Source organism: Syzygium oleosum, unplaced genomic scaffold (assembly GCF_021117445.2).
Source record: "Syzygium oleosum isolate NSW1041296 unplaced genomic scaffold, Sole_v2.1 Sole_v2.19, whole genome shotgun sequence".
Lineage (NCBI taxonomy): Eukaryota > Viridiplantae > Streptophyta > Magnoliopsida > Myrtales > Myrtaceae > Syzygium > Syzygium oleosum.
Window position 1 is genome coordinate 2044229 of NW_026607503.1, and position 18908 is coordinate 2063136.

An 18908-nucleotide genomic window follows, 5' to 3' on the forward strand; every position below is an offset into this window, starting at 1 on the left:
AAGACTGCTCTTAAATGCATCTCTTCTTTGAAAAAGGAAAATTCATCACTGAGGCAACAAGATGTTTCACAAAAAGAAAAAATCGATTTCCTTCAAAAAGAATTTCATCAAGTCAAGAAAAGTCGAGATTTTCTTTCCAAAGAAAATGCGGTTTTGAAAAAGCAAGTTTCAGAAATTACTTCCAAGTTTTCAAAGGGTTCAGAAACCTTGAAGCATATCCTTTCTATCCAAATTCCTTACTACAACAAATCTGGTCTCGGATTTGTGAAGGAAAGTGATAGCTTGATTGATTTTCCAAAGGTCAAGGAGAGATTAAAACAAAGACCTCCTCGACAAGCTTATAAAAACCATTTCAAAAGGAATTTTGTAAAACCTGTTGGCCGAAGTGCACTCAGGTGCTCAAAATGTGGAGATCCACAACATTTTGAGAATGAATGTCCTAAGGTCTGGAGACCTGTTAGAAGAGATTTTGTTAAGACAGCTTATACTAATACTCAAGGACCCAAACAAATTTGGGTACCAAAGAAAACTTGAGATGTTGTGATTTTTGCAGGTTACCACAAAGAGAAAAAGGAAGTGGTACCTAGACAGTGGATGCTCTAGACATATGACAGGAGATCCAAGCATATTCGTTGATTTACACAGTTTGAATGGTGGTAAAGTTTCCTTTGGAGGAAATACCAAAGGAAAAATCGTTGGCAAAGGAACAGTTGAAATTGGAGGACTTACAATCAATGATGTCTCTTTGGTGAAAGGACTCAACTATAACTTGATAAGCATAAGCCAACTATGTGATACAGGATTCAGAATCAACTTTCAAGAAGATACATGCTCAGGGACAAGCAAAGATTCTTCTCAAACATTTACAGGAAGAAGACATGGCAATATCTATCTTCTAGATGTCAATCCACACTTCACTCATTGCTTGATCTCAATCAAAGAGGATGAAGATCTATGGCATCGAAGATTGGGGCATATCAGTATGAAACAAATCTCAAAGATCTCAAACAAGAAACTGGTTCGAGGTCTACCAGATTTGAAATACAAGAAAACAGAGTTATGCAATACCTGCACTCTAGGAAAACAAGTAAGAAGTTCTTTCAAGTCTATTCATCATGTTTCCACTAATTGTGCTTTGCAGCTTCTTCATATGGATCTATTTGGACCAACCAGAACACAGAGTATTGGTGGTAAGAAATATTGCTTAGTCATTATTGATGACTTCACAAGATTTACTTGGGTGTTCTTCTTTGCTCATAAAAGTGAAACATTTTCATATTTTTCAAAATTTGCAAAACGAGTTCAAAATGAAATGGGCTATTCCATTTCCTGCATTAAAACTGATCATGGGGGAGAATTTGAAAATCAAAGTTTTTCAGATTTTTGTGAGGAAAATGACTTTCAACACAATTTTTCTACTCCTTATACACCAGAACAAAATGGTGTTGTGGAGAGGAAAAATCGTTCTTTGCAAGAAATGGCAAGAACTCTGTTGATTGAAAGCAAAATTCCTTTTTATTTCTGGGCAGATGCAGTTTTTACAGTATGCTATATCATTAACAGAGCTTTTCTCAGACCCATTCTTGAGAAAACCCCCTATGAGCTTTACAAAGGTAGAAAGCCCAACATTTCATATTTTCGTGTGTTTGGTTGTAAATGCTATATTCTGAAAAATCCAAATGACCGCATTGGTAAGTTTGATGAGAAAGCAGATGAAGGATTTTTCCTTGGATATTCTACTTCAAGCAAAGCATACAGAGTCTTCAACAAGAACTCTCAGACTGTTGAAGAATCAATGAATGTAAGGTTTGAAGAAAATATTCAGACTCACAGAGATGAATCTGAACATCTCCCAACATTCAAGAATTATCAGAAGATCATCAACAATCAGTATCAGAAGAAAAAGAAGGAAAAGAAGATGCAATATAAACTCAACCAGAAAGTTCAGAGTCTGCAGATTTTCAGAAGGAAAGATTTGACAAAAACTGGAAACATAAATCCAGTCATCCGAAGAACCTCATCATTGGAGAAATAGAAGATGGCATCAAGACAAGATCCAAACACAAAGAGAACATCAGCAACTTGGCATTGATATCAGAAATAGAACCAAAAGAAGTTGGTGAAGCTTTATCAGATGAAAGCTGGATCGATGCTATGCAGGAGGAACTTCAGCAGTTCAGAATCAATAAAGTATGGGAGCTTGTGCCAAGACCCAAAAATCATCCAGTAATTGGAACAAAATGGGAATTCAGAAACAAAACTGGATGACAAAGGGAAAGTTACAAGAAACAAAGCAAGACTGGTTGCAAAAGGCTATTCTCAAGAAGAAGGCATAGATTATGATGAAACATATGCACCAGTTGCAAGGTTAGAAGCCATTCGGCTACTATTAGCTTATGCTTGTTTCCATAACTTTAAATTGTTTCAGATGGACGTGAAAAGTGCTTTTCTGAATGGATATATCAAAGAAGAAGTATATGTGGAACAACCACCTGGTTTCGAAGAACCTAGAAAGACTGATTATGTCTACAGACTCAAGAAGGCTCTTTACGGTCTGAAACAAGCACCCAGAGCTTGGTACGAAAGGTTAAGTAACTTCCTTCTGCAAAATGGTTTTACCAAAGGTAAGGTTGATACAACTTTATTTGTTAAGAAAAAGGGTAAGGATTTCCTACTTGTTCAAATTTATGTTGATGATATAATCTTTGGATCCTCTAACGAACTGCTATGCAAGGAATTCTCAAAGAATATGCAGAACGAGTTCGAGATGAGTATGATGGGAGAATTATCATTCTTTCTTGGCCTTCAAGTGAAACAAACCAAAGATAGTACATTCATTTGCCAAGAGAAGTATACAAAGGAGATTATCAAGAAGTTTGGATTACAGAATTGCAAGAAGACAGACACTCCCATGTCTCATTCATCCAAACTGGACAAAGATGAAAATGGTAAAAAGGTTGATCATAAGGTATATAGAAGCATGATAGGTTCATTATTGTATTTAACTGCATCTAGACCTGACATTCTTTTTAGTGTCTGTATGTGTGTGAGATTTCAATCAGACCTAAGGGAATCTCATTTTTCTGCAGTAAAGAGAATAATCAAATACATTGGAACATATCCAATGTTAGGTCTTTGGTATTCTAAAGATTCAGATTTTACTCTTACTGGATATTCTGATGCTCATTTAGCTGGATGTAAAGTGGACAGGAAAAGTACATCAGGTACATGTCAACTGCTTGGGAATATGTTAGTATCCTGGTACTCAAAGAAGCATAATACAGTTGCACTTTCTACAGAAGAAGTAGAATATGTAGCATTGGGAAGTTGCTGTGCACAGATTCTGTGGATGAAGCAGCAATTACAAGATTTTGATATTGAAGAGTCAAGTGTTGCAATCAAATGTGACAACACAAGTGCAATCAATTTGACAAAGAACCCAATTCTTCATTCTCGAGCTAAGCATATTGAAATCAAGCATCACTTTATTCGAGATCATGTTCAAAATGGTGATGTAAATATTCAATTCATTGATTCTAAGAATCAATTAGCTGATATATTTACAAAACCTCTTGATAAATCTTCATTTGAATTCATAAGAGAGAAACTGTGCATCATTTATCCATTTTCTTGAAGTATTTGATAGACAGGAATTTTTCAGACTCAAGTATTCTCAGTCTGAACATTTTTCAGACTCACAAAGAAAGGTACATTCCTTATTCAAATTTTTTGCGGGTATATTTTTGGCATTTTTGGCAGGATATTTTTATAATCATTACTTTTGGAAGCAAATCAGGTATGTATTCTAATTTATCTGATAAAATGTGTTTAATATATTGTTATGGTATCATCATGCTCGGTTAAGCTTCAAAGAGTATATTTTCTTCCTATTTGTTTGGGATATCTTTTTATTTTCTAAAAGTAATTTTTCCTTCCAAAAGTTATCCACCTCCTTTTTAAACCCGTCCTTCTTAAAACCCCATCAGTACGATTTTTCACTCTCAAAACCCTTCCGATATTCAGAGACTCTCCTCTTCTTCCTCCAAAGATCAAAACTTTCGTCTCCAAAGGTGATCATAATGCCGGTCAAGATGGTGGCCCATAGAAGATCTTCTCGTATTCTCAATCAAGACTCAAAATCTACCGCACCGGCGGAATATTTGGAAGTTTCAGACTCAGAATCCGATCATCCTGCAGACCCTTCTGAAGCATCAACACCTCAGCGATCGTCTCCACCAAAATCGTCTGGTAAAACTGACTTTCGGTTCAGAAGCATTAAACATGTGTGGGAACATTATCAAAGGTTGAAAAGGCATCATGCCTCTGAGTCGGCTCTTCGTGCTTGTCTGAAAGACAACGATCTTCGCTCTGAAACTCACCTTGTGAAAACCTATTCTGAATACTGCACTAAATCTGGACAAGTTCCAACCCGTTCTACCCCACAAGAGACTTCCTCCAGAAAGGGCAAAGAAAAAGTTGGAGAAGCTTCAACTCTTTTTGAAAAGAAATCGGTTCATGTAAGCCCTAAATCCACTAGTGCTTCAAAATTTGTTGTTCCTGATGATGATGCACGATTTTTTGAGACTTTTGAGATAAAGGTGGGAATAGCATCTGGTTTGCTTGAAACAGGAGGCTTGTTCAGAAGCACTGCGCATCAAATGTACTACAAGTTGTTACTTGCTAGAGGAGTAATGAACAATAGAATTGTGGATTTTGAATACCCGGAGAAGGCTGGCATTTCTGTACAGCACCTGTTTGAAAAGTTAGGGATTTATGAATTTTGTCTTCAATCTGCCGATACTTATGCTGAATTAACTGCCTACTTCTATTCCAATCTTTCAATTCTGTCACCAAATTGGATACAGTTTACTGTTGGAGACAAGAAGGTTGATTTAAAGGCGCATGCGTTGGCAAGGATAATTGGAGCCACACACTCCACTTTTACTCCATTGGCAGTGAATCTTGAAGAAGCTTCTCAGATAGCTTCTGAAAATCGAAATTTTGCTCAAGGATCAAAGCGTCATCTCTCCTATTCTGACTTATCAAGACAATCTGTGATCTTGCATAAGATCATAATAAACTGTTTGAAGCCAAAAGATGCCTCAAAAACTGACCTATCCAAATCAAAGATCAAGCTCATTTGGGCTATCTTGACAGGTCAATCCTTTTCTCTCCCTCACCTCATCATATTCCATATGTACAGAGCATTACAGAAGGATAAGGGTCATCTGCCGTATGGAGCTTTAATCACTCGTATCTTCATGTATCTCAATATATCTATTTCTGGTGAGTTGCGAGAAACTATGCTTCCTCGTATGTTTGTTGGAGAAAGAATGCTCTCCAAAATGAAGAAATTTGAAGATATAAGGGACATAGTAAAAGGAAAAGAGGCTCAAAAGTCAAAGGTAAAATCTGTTGGCAAGAAAGTTCAGAAAAAAAAGGAGCCAAGGAAAAGAACAAGTTCAGCCAGCAAGCAGCCTGATTCTCCTACCCCAATAAAAGTGTACAGCAAAAAGTGTAAAATTCTTCTGCAAGATGAAAATGATGAAGCAGAAGCTGAACACTTTGAAACAGGAGGCTCAGAACATGTTCCTGAACCAGATCCCAAGGTTTCAGAATCCATTCATGCAGAACATGTTTCTGAAGATCCATCACCTGTTCAGGGGGAGATTCCACCAGAATCAGCCACAGGGTACAATCAGTCTGAGGAAGCTAATGTCCAAGGTCAGCCATTAGTAAATCAGAACATACTTTCTATTCTGCTTGAGATTAAAGACAAGCAAGCTGCTCTAGAACAACATATGTAGAATCTACAGAATATTATTGAGGAAAACACCAAGGCTCAACAACTTCAGGCAGCAGCAGATAAAGCAGCATTAGAGGAAGCCATTACTATGTGCTCATCCAACATGGATAAGGCCATCAGTCAATGCAGTTCGAAGATTGAGGAGGCTGTCTCAATATTGGACAATTTTCAAATGATTCGTACTCCTAAAAAATAGCCTGTTTTTTAACTTTTCTCTCCATTGTTCAATTGGTCTGTAATATATCTCGTACTTATTGTTAGACTGGTTGATTAGTTAAATCTCAGTACCTTATTCTCTCTATTATTATCTTTTTGCTGATGACAAAAAGGGGGAGAAATTATGTGCAGAATTGCAGGTTATATTCAAAGGAAGAAAGACACAGATATCAACAGAGTTTGCTCTTTCAATCTGTGTTTCATGAGCTTAATATGTTTATTTATTTTCAAAATAATTCAATCTGCAAAGAAAGTTTTGTCACCATCAAAAAGGGGGAGATTGTTGAGGAAAACTCCTATTGATTTTGAAGTTGACAAAACCTTCTATGTTATTGTAAATCTGATACTTATTCTGAACAATTTTATTCCAGGTCTGTATATTCTGGAAGCTCAGAAGAAAGTTATTTAGACTTTACAAACTGTCAAGTATGTTTTTGAAGACCCACATAATCTAGATTCTGATATTCAGACGCAGAAGTTATTCAGATGCAGATGTAGAAGCAGAAGTTATTCAGATGCAGATGCAGACGAAGAAATTAATCGACGCAGACGCAGGTTCTTCAGATGCGAGACGCAGAATTTCTTCGTACGTTAATTCGTAACATATCACAACAAACTAGTGATCCGGCATGGATTTCACAGAAGGAATGTTCTGATTGTCTCAATCTAAATCAAATTGATTGACAATCAAACATCACGACAAGAATGCATTACAACGGACAAAGCTCTACTTATGGAAACCAAGATTCTGATTGTATGGGCGACCAGAATCAGCGGGATTCAGAATCTGTTATCCAACGGCTACTCAATCCTTTCTATACAAATCTGTCCAAGGTGAAGATTGGAAGATGATCCTCTAAATGCTGTCCAACGGCTAGTTTTGGAAGTAGAGGAGTATTTAAGGAGATCAACGAATAGCAGAAGGATAAACAGAATCAAGAATCAACAAGTCCAAAGTCTGAGCATACTCCAATAATTTCTCTTGTCGTTCTAAGCCAAACATTAAAGATCTTGATGGACACTTTGAAAGAGTGATTGTGTAAGATAGAGAGTCCTATCATACACAAAAGTGTTAACACTCAGAAGTTGTAATTCCTCTTGATTACATAGTGAAATCTAGCCGGTAGGCTGTAAGCGTGGGAGAGTGGACGTAGGCTTGCTATAAGCCGAACCACTATAAACTTGTGTGCAGATTCTCTATCTCTTATCTCTTGCTTTACATTCTGCACATCAAGAGCACCGTCTTTATAATATGTCTTGAATCTGAATTTTATTCAGACTCTACTGTGATTTATTTTGTTTCCGCATAAATTATCAAAAATTGTTTAAGATCACCTATTTACCCCCCTCTAGGTGATCCTTGCTAGCTACATCAAAACCTACTCATCGGAATTTGGAATCTGAAACCTACCCTGTCATAGGTTCTAGGGTCTAATAGGTTCTTTTTTTTTTAATTTCATTTTTAGTTAAACAAAATGAAAATGAACGCAATAATACCGAGCTATTCACCAAAGAGAATATAAAAGACTATTTGTCCTGGTATTATAATTCAAATATACAATAAAAATGAGAAGTCATTGCGTGAATCGATACTGAGGGTGAGTGGTTCCATGTTCCGTACAAGTTCCACCTGGAATCTATCCACGAGAATAGGTTTCTCATTTTTTGGAATTTGGAACCTACCCTATCACAGGTTCCAGGTTGGTTCCAGGGTTTACCTAGGTTTCACCACTTGCTGCTTTGATCTACTAATCACAACTTCTATTTAGATACACAAAAAATATGAAACATTAACAAATCATGAAATGAAAGCTCAGACTAGTGGTTTCAGATTATACATTCATCATCTAATACCATGAAACACTACAGGATCACATGAAAACATAGACCAAGAAAAAACACAAAAAACTTATTTAGGTTTCAGATTCCAGGTTCTAGATTCCAGGTTCCAGGTTCCACCTACTTAGAACCTGGAATCTACCCGTCGAAACAGATTCCCCAATTTTTGAAACCTGAAATCTACCCTGCATATCTTGGAACCTGGAATCATGCTCACCCCTACCGCTAATCGTACAAGTGGCGGGCTGAGGCAAAAGTTTTTCACATTGGACCTGGCTCAAGAGGGGGGAAATAGCTAAATCGGGTGGACTTGGGAAATGTAGACTTGAGCACGCTGTCTTAGGCTCGCTATAGGCTCGGCCAAAGCACGGGCGATATCGATGCTTTTTGGTCCAGCGTGAAGCATTAGATTAGAGAAGGTTGGTGAGAAAAAAACTATTGGACACAAGCGTGATAGATCGAGCCAATCACGACGCGGAAACCGTTTGTGAAATTATATTTTCATTAAGATCAAGCATGGATCCTGATCTTGCTATTTCTTAGCATGCGATTGGCGTGATCTATTAAACTAAGTCTACCCGGTAAGACATCGCGAGTGAGATATAGCTGAGAAGGCACTTGCAGCGAAAAGATGAAACGACAGGGCAAGAACCGGCAAATTCAAGTCTGAGCAAAGCAAAGTGCAAAGAGCCGGTAGCAGCAGAGCAGTGATCCTGCTTTCATTGGAAGCACAATGCATGAGTACTGGTGTCAAAACAAGAGACAGCTAGTGAGAGGAATCTTTAATAATGGGCCCCAAAGCCCAGCCCAATATACCCCTTAAATTCTGGCCACAAAGCTCCAACGATGGCCCTGACAAGTCGAATCAGCTCCGCATTACAACGCCCGATAAGTATTGAAGCCCATTATTCGTCTAATCAAAGTTATTTTCGGCGTTAGGTCATAAAATTCGGAGTTATGCGAATTTTGAGATTTTGGAGTTGCTAAGTTGTAGGTCTATATAGATTGACAAAAGTCGATTATGAAGTATGGTTTGATTGGAACGAATTTATAAAGTTTGGCGAGTTGTGCGTAATGGACAATACGTGTATTGGATGAAGATGAACATTTGCTATAAACGAGTTTCTTCGTTAGCACGTATGAATCGATTGGTTGATGATTAAGCATAGTTAAGTCGAGTCATTCGTTAGAATAATATTTTACTCGAATTTTGATATGGTTTTTCGATTAATTAATAGGAATACGAATTGGTTAGTTCAAGTAGCCTTTGTAGGTGGTTTTCAGCTTTCTCAAGTGAGTACTACTATCTCTTTAATGAATTTACAAACTCATATCTCTTGAAAGTGGTAGAGATTTAATATAGTATGAGTTATGAAAGAGCATATTTCTTGCATAAATTAGATATAACTTTTACTTTTTTTAGATGGTTGAAAAGGCATTAGAAAGCCTTATTTGAAATAGTTTGAAATGGTTATTTGTGAATATTTTGATTAAATGGTTTTTGAAGGGAATTGCTAAAAACTATTTGTATTGATTTGTGAAATGCATTCTATTTGATAAATGGAATTGTGAAAGTTTATATGATTTGGTCTGTGAAACCGGTTTATAAGGTGAGTTATGGATTTGTTTTGTGGGTTATTGGAGAATAATATATATAGATTATGATCATGTTGCTATGACTAGAACTTAACCATTGAGGGTGTAAATATGCATACTGTTATCGGGATGTCCTTTTGGGCCAAACTAACAGCTGATATAGGTGGAGACCTGACTAAGGGGTAAGCTTGGTCGCTTTTGTCACGAGCGTTAAGCGTGATTATAATTAGATATTGAGCATTAGATTAGTCGATGGAATGAACCATCGATGTTTGTTCAATAGAGATTAATCAATGGAATTGACCACTGATGGTTGATTTGTTGTTGTCAATTTTATAGTGTAATTAAATATGAAAATTTTATCGAAAAGATGTAACCTATTTCGATATTTGACGTATATGATATACAAGATTTGGAATTGATGAGTTGAGATGTCGTTTTTATAAAAATGTATAGTGAATGCTCGATGTGCTTGGAAGAGATGTACTACTCACTAGCCCGCGGTTGCTCGTACCATTCTTTCCTAATCTTTGTCAAGTCCCTCGGTTAGCATCAAGTAGGACGAGAGCGCTAATAGCAGGGAAACTTTTGGTAGTTGAATTTTGGGTATGCGTTAGAAATGTATTCAAACATCTTTTTGGATTATAGATATTCTGATCATTATTTTGACTTTAAAGCTACATCCTTTAATTGAAGAGAAGGATGACCGTGTCATTACTCTTATATTTGCAGCAGGAATCGGGGTGTGGCAGAATCACTGGCTTTCCAAACATGGGAAAGGAAAAACATCTTGTCAACCGTCGTAATCCTGTTCAGAATAAGGTTCGAGGAATTCAAACCGCACTAGCAGCTTTACGGATCGGTATTTGTCCCCCTTACGGTTGTGCAAAGGAACTCCTCGGATCCCTTCTCTTAGCTCCGACACCGGCAAGCATGTCTGGCCGCCAAAGTCGTGGTGTCCGGTCGTGTCGTACTCTAGGACCTCGATCCTGAGGATGGCCAGCTCGGGAACTGTGAGCGGGAACTCGAACTCCTCGTTCCACACCGGTGTCCAGTCATCTTCAATTGCCCGGGTCCTCTTCATGATTGAATCAGCTGGAACTCCTGCAATTCCAACCTAGCAATGCATATCCAAGAGTTGAATAAAGTAAAGCACGCAAGCCCCTGGCCGTCATGAAGCGTCGGTTGTGAGCTGAACGAATCGAATCTATATTCTACTTACCCTCACGAAGAAATCAGGTGGCGAGAATTGATCGAAATGAGTTTTTTTGAAATCCAAATGCCACCCTTCTCCCATGTACACCGTCACCTGTTTTTTCCACCGTAGGCATGACCTCTTTCCAGATATAAATGTTTGTTGGTGCAGATGTAGAAAAAACCATTTTGCACAATAGGACTACACACCTTCAAGCACTTCTTAACCGGTAAGGGCTCTCTAGGATCGAAAATATTGCCTGGATTCAATAGAAAATCCGGTTTTTTGACGTAACCGCACCGACCATTGCTTCTGAACATTCCTTCCATAATCCACAGATACTTCCCGTATCCCTTCGATGAGAAACAAAATTGAATGGATTATATAAGCTGATCTCAGAGACAGCTGCTTTAGAACTTGTTCCAACAAACATTTCTAGGTCGGCGTTTATGACCGAAAAGAAAAGGGAAGGCGAGGCTACTTGAAAAGAGCATGTCGAAAAACATATAAACATCGAGCAGCACAGGTAGATGAATAGAGAACGGTAAACATTGATGATGATTCCAATTAAGCCGGGTCATGAAAACAAAACCTGCATGTTAAACGCGACCATTTGAGCTCCATGCATCCACCCGAGCAGAGGATCGTAATTGGACGAATCGAAACGGGTACCCTTGGGGTATATCCTCAACAAATTCCTCTGAGTGAACCTAGAAGCAGAAGCATTAAACTTCGCCAACACAAGTCCACCACGGCAGTGTGTGTACTAGTTGTGGGCAAGAAAGGACATAGGCTTAACCCTGTTGTTTGCTTAGTTCGAGAATAAAGAGTTACCTCACAATATCTTGTCCATGTGTCCTTGACATATCCTCAAGCTCTTGTTCGCTCAAGCTAAGGCGTCGAACTTTACTCATATCAATCCTTAGACTATTCTCGAGTCTGCCCTTTGGCTTTCCGGCGTGGATGGCAATGAGATGCTTGTACTCGGGGATTACATTCTTCTCTTCTTCATCCTGGTCGTTTTCGCCTTCGTCTGAATATCCCTCGGACTAGTAAACAGTAATCAGACCTCCTAATTTATTCTAGGTGCAAAAGTACACTACAAGACGTAAGTATTGCAGATTTTGTTTCACCTGCACAGTGTTTTCTTCTTTTTCCATGCTTGTCTGACTTTCAAGGTACTCTTTCGGAGGCTTTGTTGAAATCAGGATCTTCCTTTTCAGTGATTCTGGTGATGGGAATTCTGCTAGTTGGTCTGAATCGGGTCGATGCAGCTTCGATTCAAAGGTCTTCGTGACCATCTGGAGCAAAGTAGCCTGGTGAATATACATTTAACAGGGCAAAAAAAAATAAAAAATCAAATAGTATACTTTCCCTTTTCTAAAGTACCTTGGCCACCTTAGCTTGAAGATGTGGAGTTAGATGGTCTTCAAAGGTTATCACGACGGGGAACTCAGATGCAAGAAAAGCATGGTCCTTGGTGGCATGTAGACATTTGTTGAGATCGACCGGAGAAGTAAGTGTACTGTATATGACACGGGAAATCAATCAGATGCTACATGTATATATGCATAGTTACAAAAGGAAAGAGAATGATGTTATGACAATTGACCAGTCACTTAAATTTCTTGCCTGAATCAATTTTAAGATACACAGATTTTTGGACCGAGCAACTGAAATATAGTAAATAAGCAGTCTGCAGTAGCAAATTTGCAACTATACGGAGGCCATTCGGTTTGAGGATAATGAAACAGCATGATATTACTAGATCATGCTACAACAGAAACTATTACTTGTCAAAGATACAGAAGCAAATTTGTACTGAGAACTAAATAGGAATTCGAATTTCCAATGATGACTGATTACTAGATACTTGCCAGCAGATACCACTTCATCTGGAACTAGGTCAGTATGAGATCAAGCGGATACTTGGGCACTAACTTCAGCAGAACATCGGAATATATGTCAGATTTTTTACCATGTAATCATTAACCTTGGAATGAAAATACTGATGCCTGTGATAATTGATACACATTATAATTTGTCAAAAATTAGTAGATTAGGGAGGTGGCAAAAAGTTCTCGACGAGAACTTTGGCAGATAGTCCATGGATGGTTGGAGAAGAAGATAAAGAAAAGAACAACAATGCTTTTGAGTTAATCGGTCATACCCTCCATGACAGACTTTTACTTTGCCTCCTGTGGAATTTGGCCACAGATCCAATTCGATAACTCTTACACCTTTCTTTAGAGCTTTCACGATCGGTTCAAAGCTGCTGTCGCTGCTTAACTGATTCCCAGTTAAATAGGAGTTGTGGCCTGTATACATATAGTAATGAGCAAGGGGAGCATTCATGTCATGGTGCACCTGAAATACAAAGAAACGACATTTGCGTTATCTGGACGATGGAAAACCAATGTGAAAAGGCCAGTCCAATGCTTTAGCCAAGATACACAGGTCGCAGCAAGTCGAAACTTGTAAAAAGAGCAATTGAACGGTCAGAGGCCAGTCCAGTATCTTTCATTGTCTGATGAAGCTGAAGACAAAATGTATATATAATGACTAATTACCCCAAGTGATGGCAGGACCGGAGGGTTCTGATCACTAAGGAGATACCGGAAGAAGTGGTCAAGATTCAGTTCCTTCCTATACATGATATGATGCCTCAGGCTGTGTAAGACTGACGTTGCATCCTCTCTGGTCGCATCCTTTTCCATTTGGTAATCAACCAGAAATCTATGTAAGTGATCGATGGTCATCGTGCCATTTTCGGAGTACCGCTCAAACAGTTGCTGGACATCACTAGGAGGTCTAACCTCCGTGAAAGCGAACTTCCTTCCAAAACAAAAGCAGATCTTGAAATGGAAAGGCCGTTTATGGTCTCTTGACATTCCTGGCTGTGACCACGACCGCATCGCGGATGAAATGTAATCTACTTATCCCTGAGAGACGCAAAGCCAGAGTGTGTTCGCGTGAGAACCTTATATCTTGTTCAGCAAATTGCTGTCCAAGCAAAGTATCAATATGTTCCTTCACATTGATGAGAAGCAAGGACAAACCGTCAGAATCCAATACCCAACAACCTACTGTAAAAGGGAACTCTAACAAACAAAGTGATTCCCTGAGTTTAGAACAAAACATTTGCTTGAGACATTCTGAAAGTGAAAGTGGGATTGTGGGGAGAAAGGTGGTCCCACATAAAGAGAAAGCCATATTCCAGATACATGACATCGAATTCACAGTACATTCGATGCTTAAAAGTGAAGGCAACACGTATCGACATCACTTTCTGTTTTTAGATGCATTTGAAACCTTAACTGAAACCAAACCTCACTTCCTTGTTAATGACCACCTACCAACTACCGATAGAAATTACGTTAAATGTACATCGAGGCAGGATATAAAACTGAAGATATAACAGATTGGGAGAAGAGAGATTTGGTTATATCAGAGCCCAACTTAGGATTGCCAGACATCTGATTTGGTCTTACGTTATTTTGTTGTGTCTTTTTCTAATCCCAAAAAACGGTGTTAAAATTTAAGAAATAAAAAGGTTTCGAGTCAGCTTTGTTGACTCCTAATTCTAATTTCCAGTCCATTGCAAGTCTAGAAATTGTCTCCAGCAATAATTCCCAATTCTGGTCCCTTGAAACCTCCACAACCTCTATTGCGAATGTCATGTGATGTGAGACTCATCTTCAATTGCGAGTGTGAATCAATGACAGAAGTTGCGGTCAAGTTTCCAGGCAACTGTGAGCGCCAGAATCGAGCGCATCTTCATTGAGCTGCCGGAGTTGAGTGCGATGGGATGATGTAGGATCGGTTTGCCGCAATTCACAAAGTCGAGTTCTCACGGGTTTTAATCGGGGTTATGTTAGAAAGAGGTGTCAACTTATGATTTGTTTCTTCAGTGTCATTCTGTCAAATCCGGTGTTGATGTGGATTACTTTCGATTTATTGTGTAAGATCCAACTTGCACAATTTTCGTTGTCCTAAATCCGGATTGATTTATTGCAGAAATCGAAGTTGTTCCTGCACCCAACTCACAAGCAAATTCATTCTCTAACCACTGAGCCCACTCCATAGGGTTACGAATATTATCAATGCAACGTAAATGAACATCAACCGAAGAATTGGGGATGATGGCATTCCATAGACAACGTATAGTCAATGCAACTGTCTTACAAACATGAATGACTAGCTTTGTGAATCTATGCTATGATGGCATGTTCAACCATCTAATCCATATCACCTTGAGAATTATACAATTTGATTTGTCTGCATGAAAGAAGAAGCAGAAGAAGGAGAAGGAGGAGGAGAAGAAGAAGGAGGAGAAGAAGAAGAAGAAGGAGAAGAAGTTCTTGTCCTAATCTGACCGTGTCTCTGCACTTGACATTTCCTTCTTTCTCACATCTTGGATTGCTTTCTCTTTCTGCTTAATCCAGTTTGTGACTGTAATACCACGGGCTGCCTCAAAGGAGCATGGAGCTCCCTCAGAAGCAAAAGCAGTGGATCTTTCCAGAAACTGCCTCTGCTTGGTGTCAGCAAAACAAAGTAGGGATTCTAAACAAACTTCCCGGGCAGACGAAGAGGGGATTGGCTTAAAATCCTGCAGCTTTGAGTACTCCATAATGAGATGATACATGTAATCATAAACCCTGTCCATGCTCAAATCTTCCATGAAATCTTGTCCTCTTTTTCCAATTGCCTCAGCCTAAATTTCAAGATTTGAAGAAAGGAGCATATATGAATGCCTTGCCTCATGATGTCTCAAGATGCATAATTACGATAAAATTCTGTAACCTTTCTCCATCTTTCTTTCTCATTAGCTTGACATATATACTTAGGTGGCTCAGTGTCTTATAGCACCTCGAATTTCATATTTCTCATAGAAGTTGAGACCGTATGCAATCGCAAAACCAGTCTCAAAAGATTTAACCATGGAGTTTCACAGGAAAAGAGGTTTGATGAATAGAAAAGGCATTCCACTAAAAGCAAAAAAATGTGATACAAAAAACACGAGCTATCCCCGCTGCAGAATGAGGACAAAAAAGAGCAACTTCTGCATATTTTCTTGACCAAAAAGGATGGGTTGAAAAAAGGTAATACTCATCATAAGAAAATTTATACAAACAGTTTTGCAAGGTTACGAGAAAGCATGAGGAAAATTTCGTAAATCAAGACAGACCACTTCTGGCTACTTCATAAATTTAGGAATGGAGGTTGACTCCACTAAATTATGAGCTGCTGAATAGAACTGCTTTTAATGCTACCTGGCATCATCTTTACTGATGCTATTGCAATTGAAGTGAATTGCATCAGATGAGGCTAATCTCCCACTGTCAAGTCCATGATCAGCATATGGCAAAGAAAAGAAGTCCATGACTTCATAATCGATATTTTCACTCAAGATCTCATGCTGGAGAAATTGGTGTACGGGATCACCCAACTATGAAATACTCCAGAAACTAAAAAATTTAGAATTGACTAGAAGACTCCTGGCCCAATGTTTAACAGATATCTTTTAGAAGTCCTCGATCAAAGTATAAACTCGTACAATGCGTAAACAGGTTTACTGGCTGTGATCAATAGTGGCACATAAAGCAAGATCAGTTTGAGAAAAATAAGCAAGTCAAAGTAGGGACTCATACCTCTGATGGGTTTGCATTTCCCCAGTTTACAGCATATTTGATGGAAGGACATAAATTAGTAGAAGAGATGGGCCAATAGTTCCTCATTGGAAACAAACCTCGGCTGAAAAAATCTTCATACTTAGGTGATATGATTAGGGCTAGAGAACCACATGATATTATGTACTTCAAGCTCACAGACCAAGCATAACCTTCAGCATATATTTTGTACCTGTGAGAGTACAAAGACAAGACTCAATAGAGTGAAAAGGGTAGGGGATGAATATTTCCAATTTAAGGGGATCATAGACTACACACAAGTAATTGCAGTTGTCCAACAATGAGACACTTCTTGAGCTCTCAAAAGTTTCACTTGTAAATCTAGAAACTTTCCTCCCTTTTGCATTGTTTTAATACAAGAAGACATCATAATCTTGAATGGGAAGCAGAAACTCTTACTCGACCGGTATATGAATACGACTTTTGGCAAACTTGAATTAGATAGAACGCAGGAAGGTAAGATTGTGCAATAACAGAGCACATATATTCTTCTTTTCAGCAATCTAAGGCATTTCATAAAAACTCACTGATGGTTGCACTGGTTTGATAGTTTCGACTGCTCATATCCAGCTTTTGCTTCTTCTGCCCAATCCTATGAGACATTCGACAAAGTGACATTCAGAAACAAAGCCATGACTTCACAACTGCATAGGAGTTTTGAGCGACATGGAAGTCCATGCAATTCTGTGGACTCACCTGACGCATCACTTGTGCCTTCCACATCCTGGAATGATTGCATTTCAGTAACTCTGTTCGCACAGGAGAGTCCACATCAGGGTTTCCTTTCCAGTAAGCATGGTGGAACTTCTTTGACCAACTGAGAGCTTGGGAGCCTTGTTTAATGTCTCTAAACTCCTCCACCCAAGGCTTTAAGTTTGTCTCAGGCCTGTAAGAGTAGTTACAAGCAAATCAGGCAACAGTACACCTGAACTGGCCTACTTGAATGCATTTGGGACTCAGGAAGACTGAGCTTCCTGTATATTTCGACTTATCAGCAGTTACAATGGTTCCTTATGGTGCCAATAGATCATATCACAACAAGGTTAAGCCAGGCACAGGAACCGAGTTCCAAGTTGACCCTAGAGATCATTACCGAAAACTAAAACAGATAGTGGAAAAAACAAGAAGATTCAACCGTATATTAGCTCTTGAGAAAACATGAAACATTATACATATTCTTGCCGAGTAAGAAAGAGCAGGCAACCAGATCTATTGGAAACTAAGACTGTTGAAAGCTCCAGTTGATTCTTACCATCCCCAGAAAGACCAATCCGGAAATGGAATATCGAAATGTTCTGGGGTGGTGCAATATCGAAACAATGGCAAAGGCATTGAGGCATGCTCGGTCCTGTTAATACTGGGCTTGTCCATGCAATCAAACATCAAATCAACATCAGGCACCATCCCAGGATACCTCCTGAGGAGCTGCAGCAGTCCCCAAATCGTGAACATCGCCCGACTCTGCACACAAGCATAATAGAAATCCACATATAGCTTTCCCTCGAATATGACCACCCGAAACGCTGCGAACTTCTTTGCTTCCATCAAATGAGCTGATGATATCCCGGTCCGCACCCAGGGCTTGAGATCACGGCGAATCCAGGCGAAGAATCCCGGGCAGGCTCGGGCAGACCGGGGTCGCGACCGATCCTGTCCCCGGATCGGCTTGGCAGCATAGGGGCAGGTAAGGTAAGAGCACTGGATGATCCTGGAGGCGCGAGCATACCGGGTTTCCTCATTGAATGTCCTAGGAGGGAACAGGTGCCAGGGAGTGGGGTCCAAGTTGTGACCGGCTACCGTCTTCGTCCGCGACGCGAAGTCGTCCACCTGCTCGACGGAATGCCCCAGTGAATTCAAGAGAGAGAAAGAACGAAGCAAGACAACGGAAAGAGACCAAGGGGGAGTGCCAATGGAGACAGATGCAGAGGAACCCAGATTCCAAATCGAGCGCCACGACGACATGGCCACAGGAAAACACACACAATTACGGGTCGATGCAAATCCTATGAGAGAGCAAGAGAGAGAGAGAGAGAGAGAGAGAGAGAGAGAGAGAGAGAGAGAGAGAGAGAGAGAGAGATACCTTGTAGAGGAGGAGGGCGGAGAGGGAGAAGAGGGAGAGGGCGACAAGGGAAGGGAGGAGGTTGGAGGGTCTTCGAGGATGGGGCCTGTAGGACACTCCCATGGCCAACAAGAAGCAGCATTTTCGCTTCTGCGCATGAATTGGCGACTTGGCTTTTCTAGCGTAATCCCAAGAGCTCACCGCCCCCGTGAACTTTTCTCTCCACTGTTCCCCCACCTCCCCCTCCCCCGCTTTTCTCTCACTCCCTCGTTTCCAGCGGGAAACTCGCGCGTGCCGCGTCTAAGAAATACATGCATTCATTAAATAGCAAAATTTAATAAGATGGCGTTACCATTTTGAACGCACCGACGGTTCTTGTGATATGCACAATCAATTAATGTTTTAAATTTTGGATATTTCCGAATTAAACATCTTTAACAAGTGTTTCGAGATATTAATTTTTGATTTTTTTGCCAAGAATTTATTAATTTCATTGCAAATACATCA

The 18908-nt window shown here is 39.5% G+C and overlaps 2 protein-coding genes across 2 annotated transcripts; both read right to left on the reverse strand.

Moving 5' to 3' along the window:
* Positions 1 to 10079: 10079 nt before the first annotated feature.
* Positions 10080 to 13612, reverse strand: LOC115670313 (phosphoinositide phospholipase C 2-like). The gene is made up of 9 exons (XM_030591560.2): positions 13223 to 13612; positions 12823 to 13019; positions 12042 to 12177; positions 11786 to 11953; positions 11487 to 11701; positions 11245 to 11362; positions 10862 to 11005; positions 10680 to 10766; positions 10080 to 10574 (listed from the first exon to the last, which is right to left on the reverse strand). Exons 1-9 carry the CDS (start codon positions 13565 to 13567, stop codon positions 10251 to 10253), a joined length of 1734 nt encoding a protein of 577 aa, XP_030447420.2. The 5' UTR covers positions 13568 to 13612; the 3' UTR covers positions 10080 to 10250.
* Positions 13613 to 14767: 1155 nt separating this feature from the next.
* Positions 14768 to 18685, reverse strand: LOC115670315 (uncharacterized). The gene is made up of 6 exons (XM_056319910.1): positions 18423 to 18685; positions 17595 to 18169; positions 17039 to 17228; positions 16870 to 16934; positions 16304 to 16514; positions 14768 to 15366 (listed from the first exon to the last, which is right to left on the reverse strand). Exons 1-6 carry the CDS (start codon positions 18522 to 18524, stop codon positions 15019 to 15021), a joined length of 1491 nt encoding a protein of 496 aa, XP_056175885.1. The 5' UTR covers positions 18525 to 18685; the 3' UTR covers positions 14768 to 15018.
* Between the last annotated feature and the right edge of the window lie 223 nt (positions 18686 to 18908).

Coding starts and splice junctions, on each gene's coding strand:
- LOC115670313 (XM_030591560.2), bottom strand. CDS start 13,567: ATGCGGTCGTGGTCACAGCCAGGAATGTCAAGAGACCATAAACGGCCT. Junction 13,020..13,222: donor CGGTCCTGCCATCACTTGGG/GTAATTAGTCAT, acceptor TTTGTATTTCAG/GTGCACCATGACATGAATGC. Junction 12,178..12,822: donor GTAAAAGTCTGTCATGGAGG/GTATGACCGATT, acceptor TGTCATATACAG/TACACTTACTTCTCCGGTCG.
- LOC115670315 (XM_056319910.1), bottom strand. CDS start 18,524: ATGGGAGTGTCCTACAGGCCCCATCCTCGAAGACCCTCCAACCTCCTC. Junction 18,170..18,422: donor CCGCCCTCCTCCTCTACAAG/GTATCTCTCTCT, acceptor TCCGTCGAGCAG/GTGGACGACTTCGCGTCGCG. Junction 16,515..16,869: donor TCAAACCAGTGCAACCATCA/GTGAGTTTTTAT, acceptor GTACTCTCACAG/GTACAAAATATATGCTGAAG.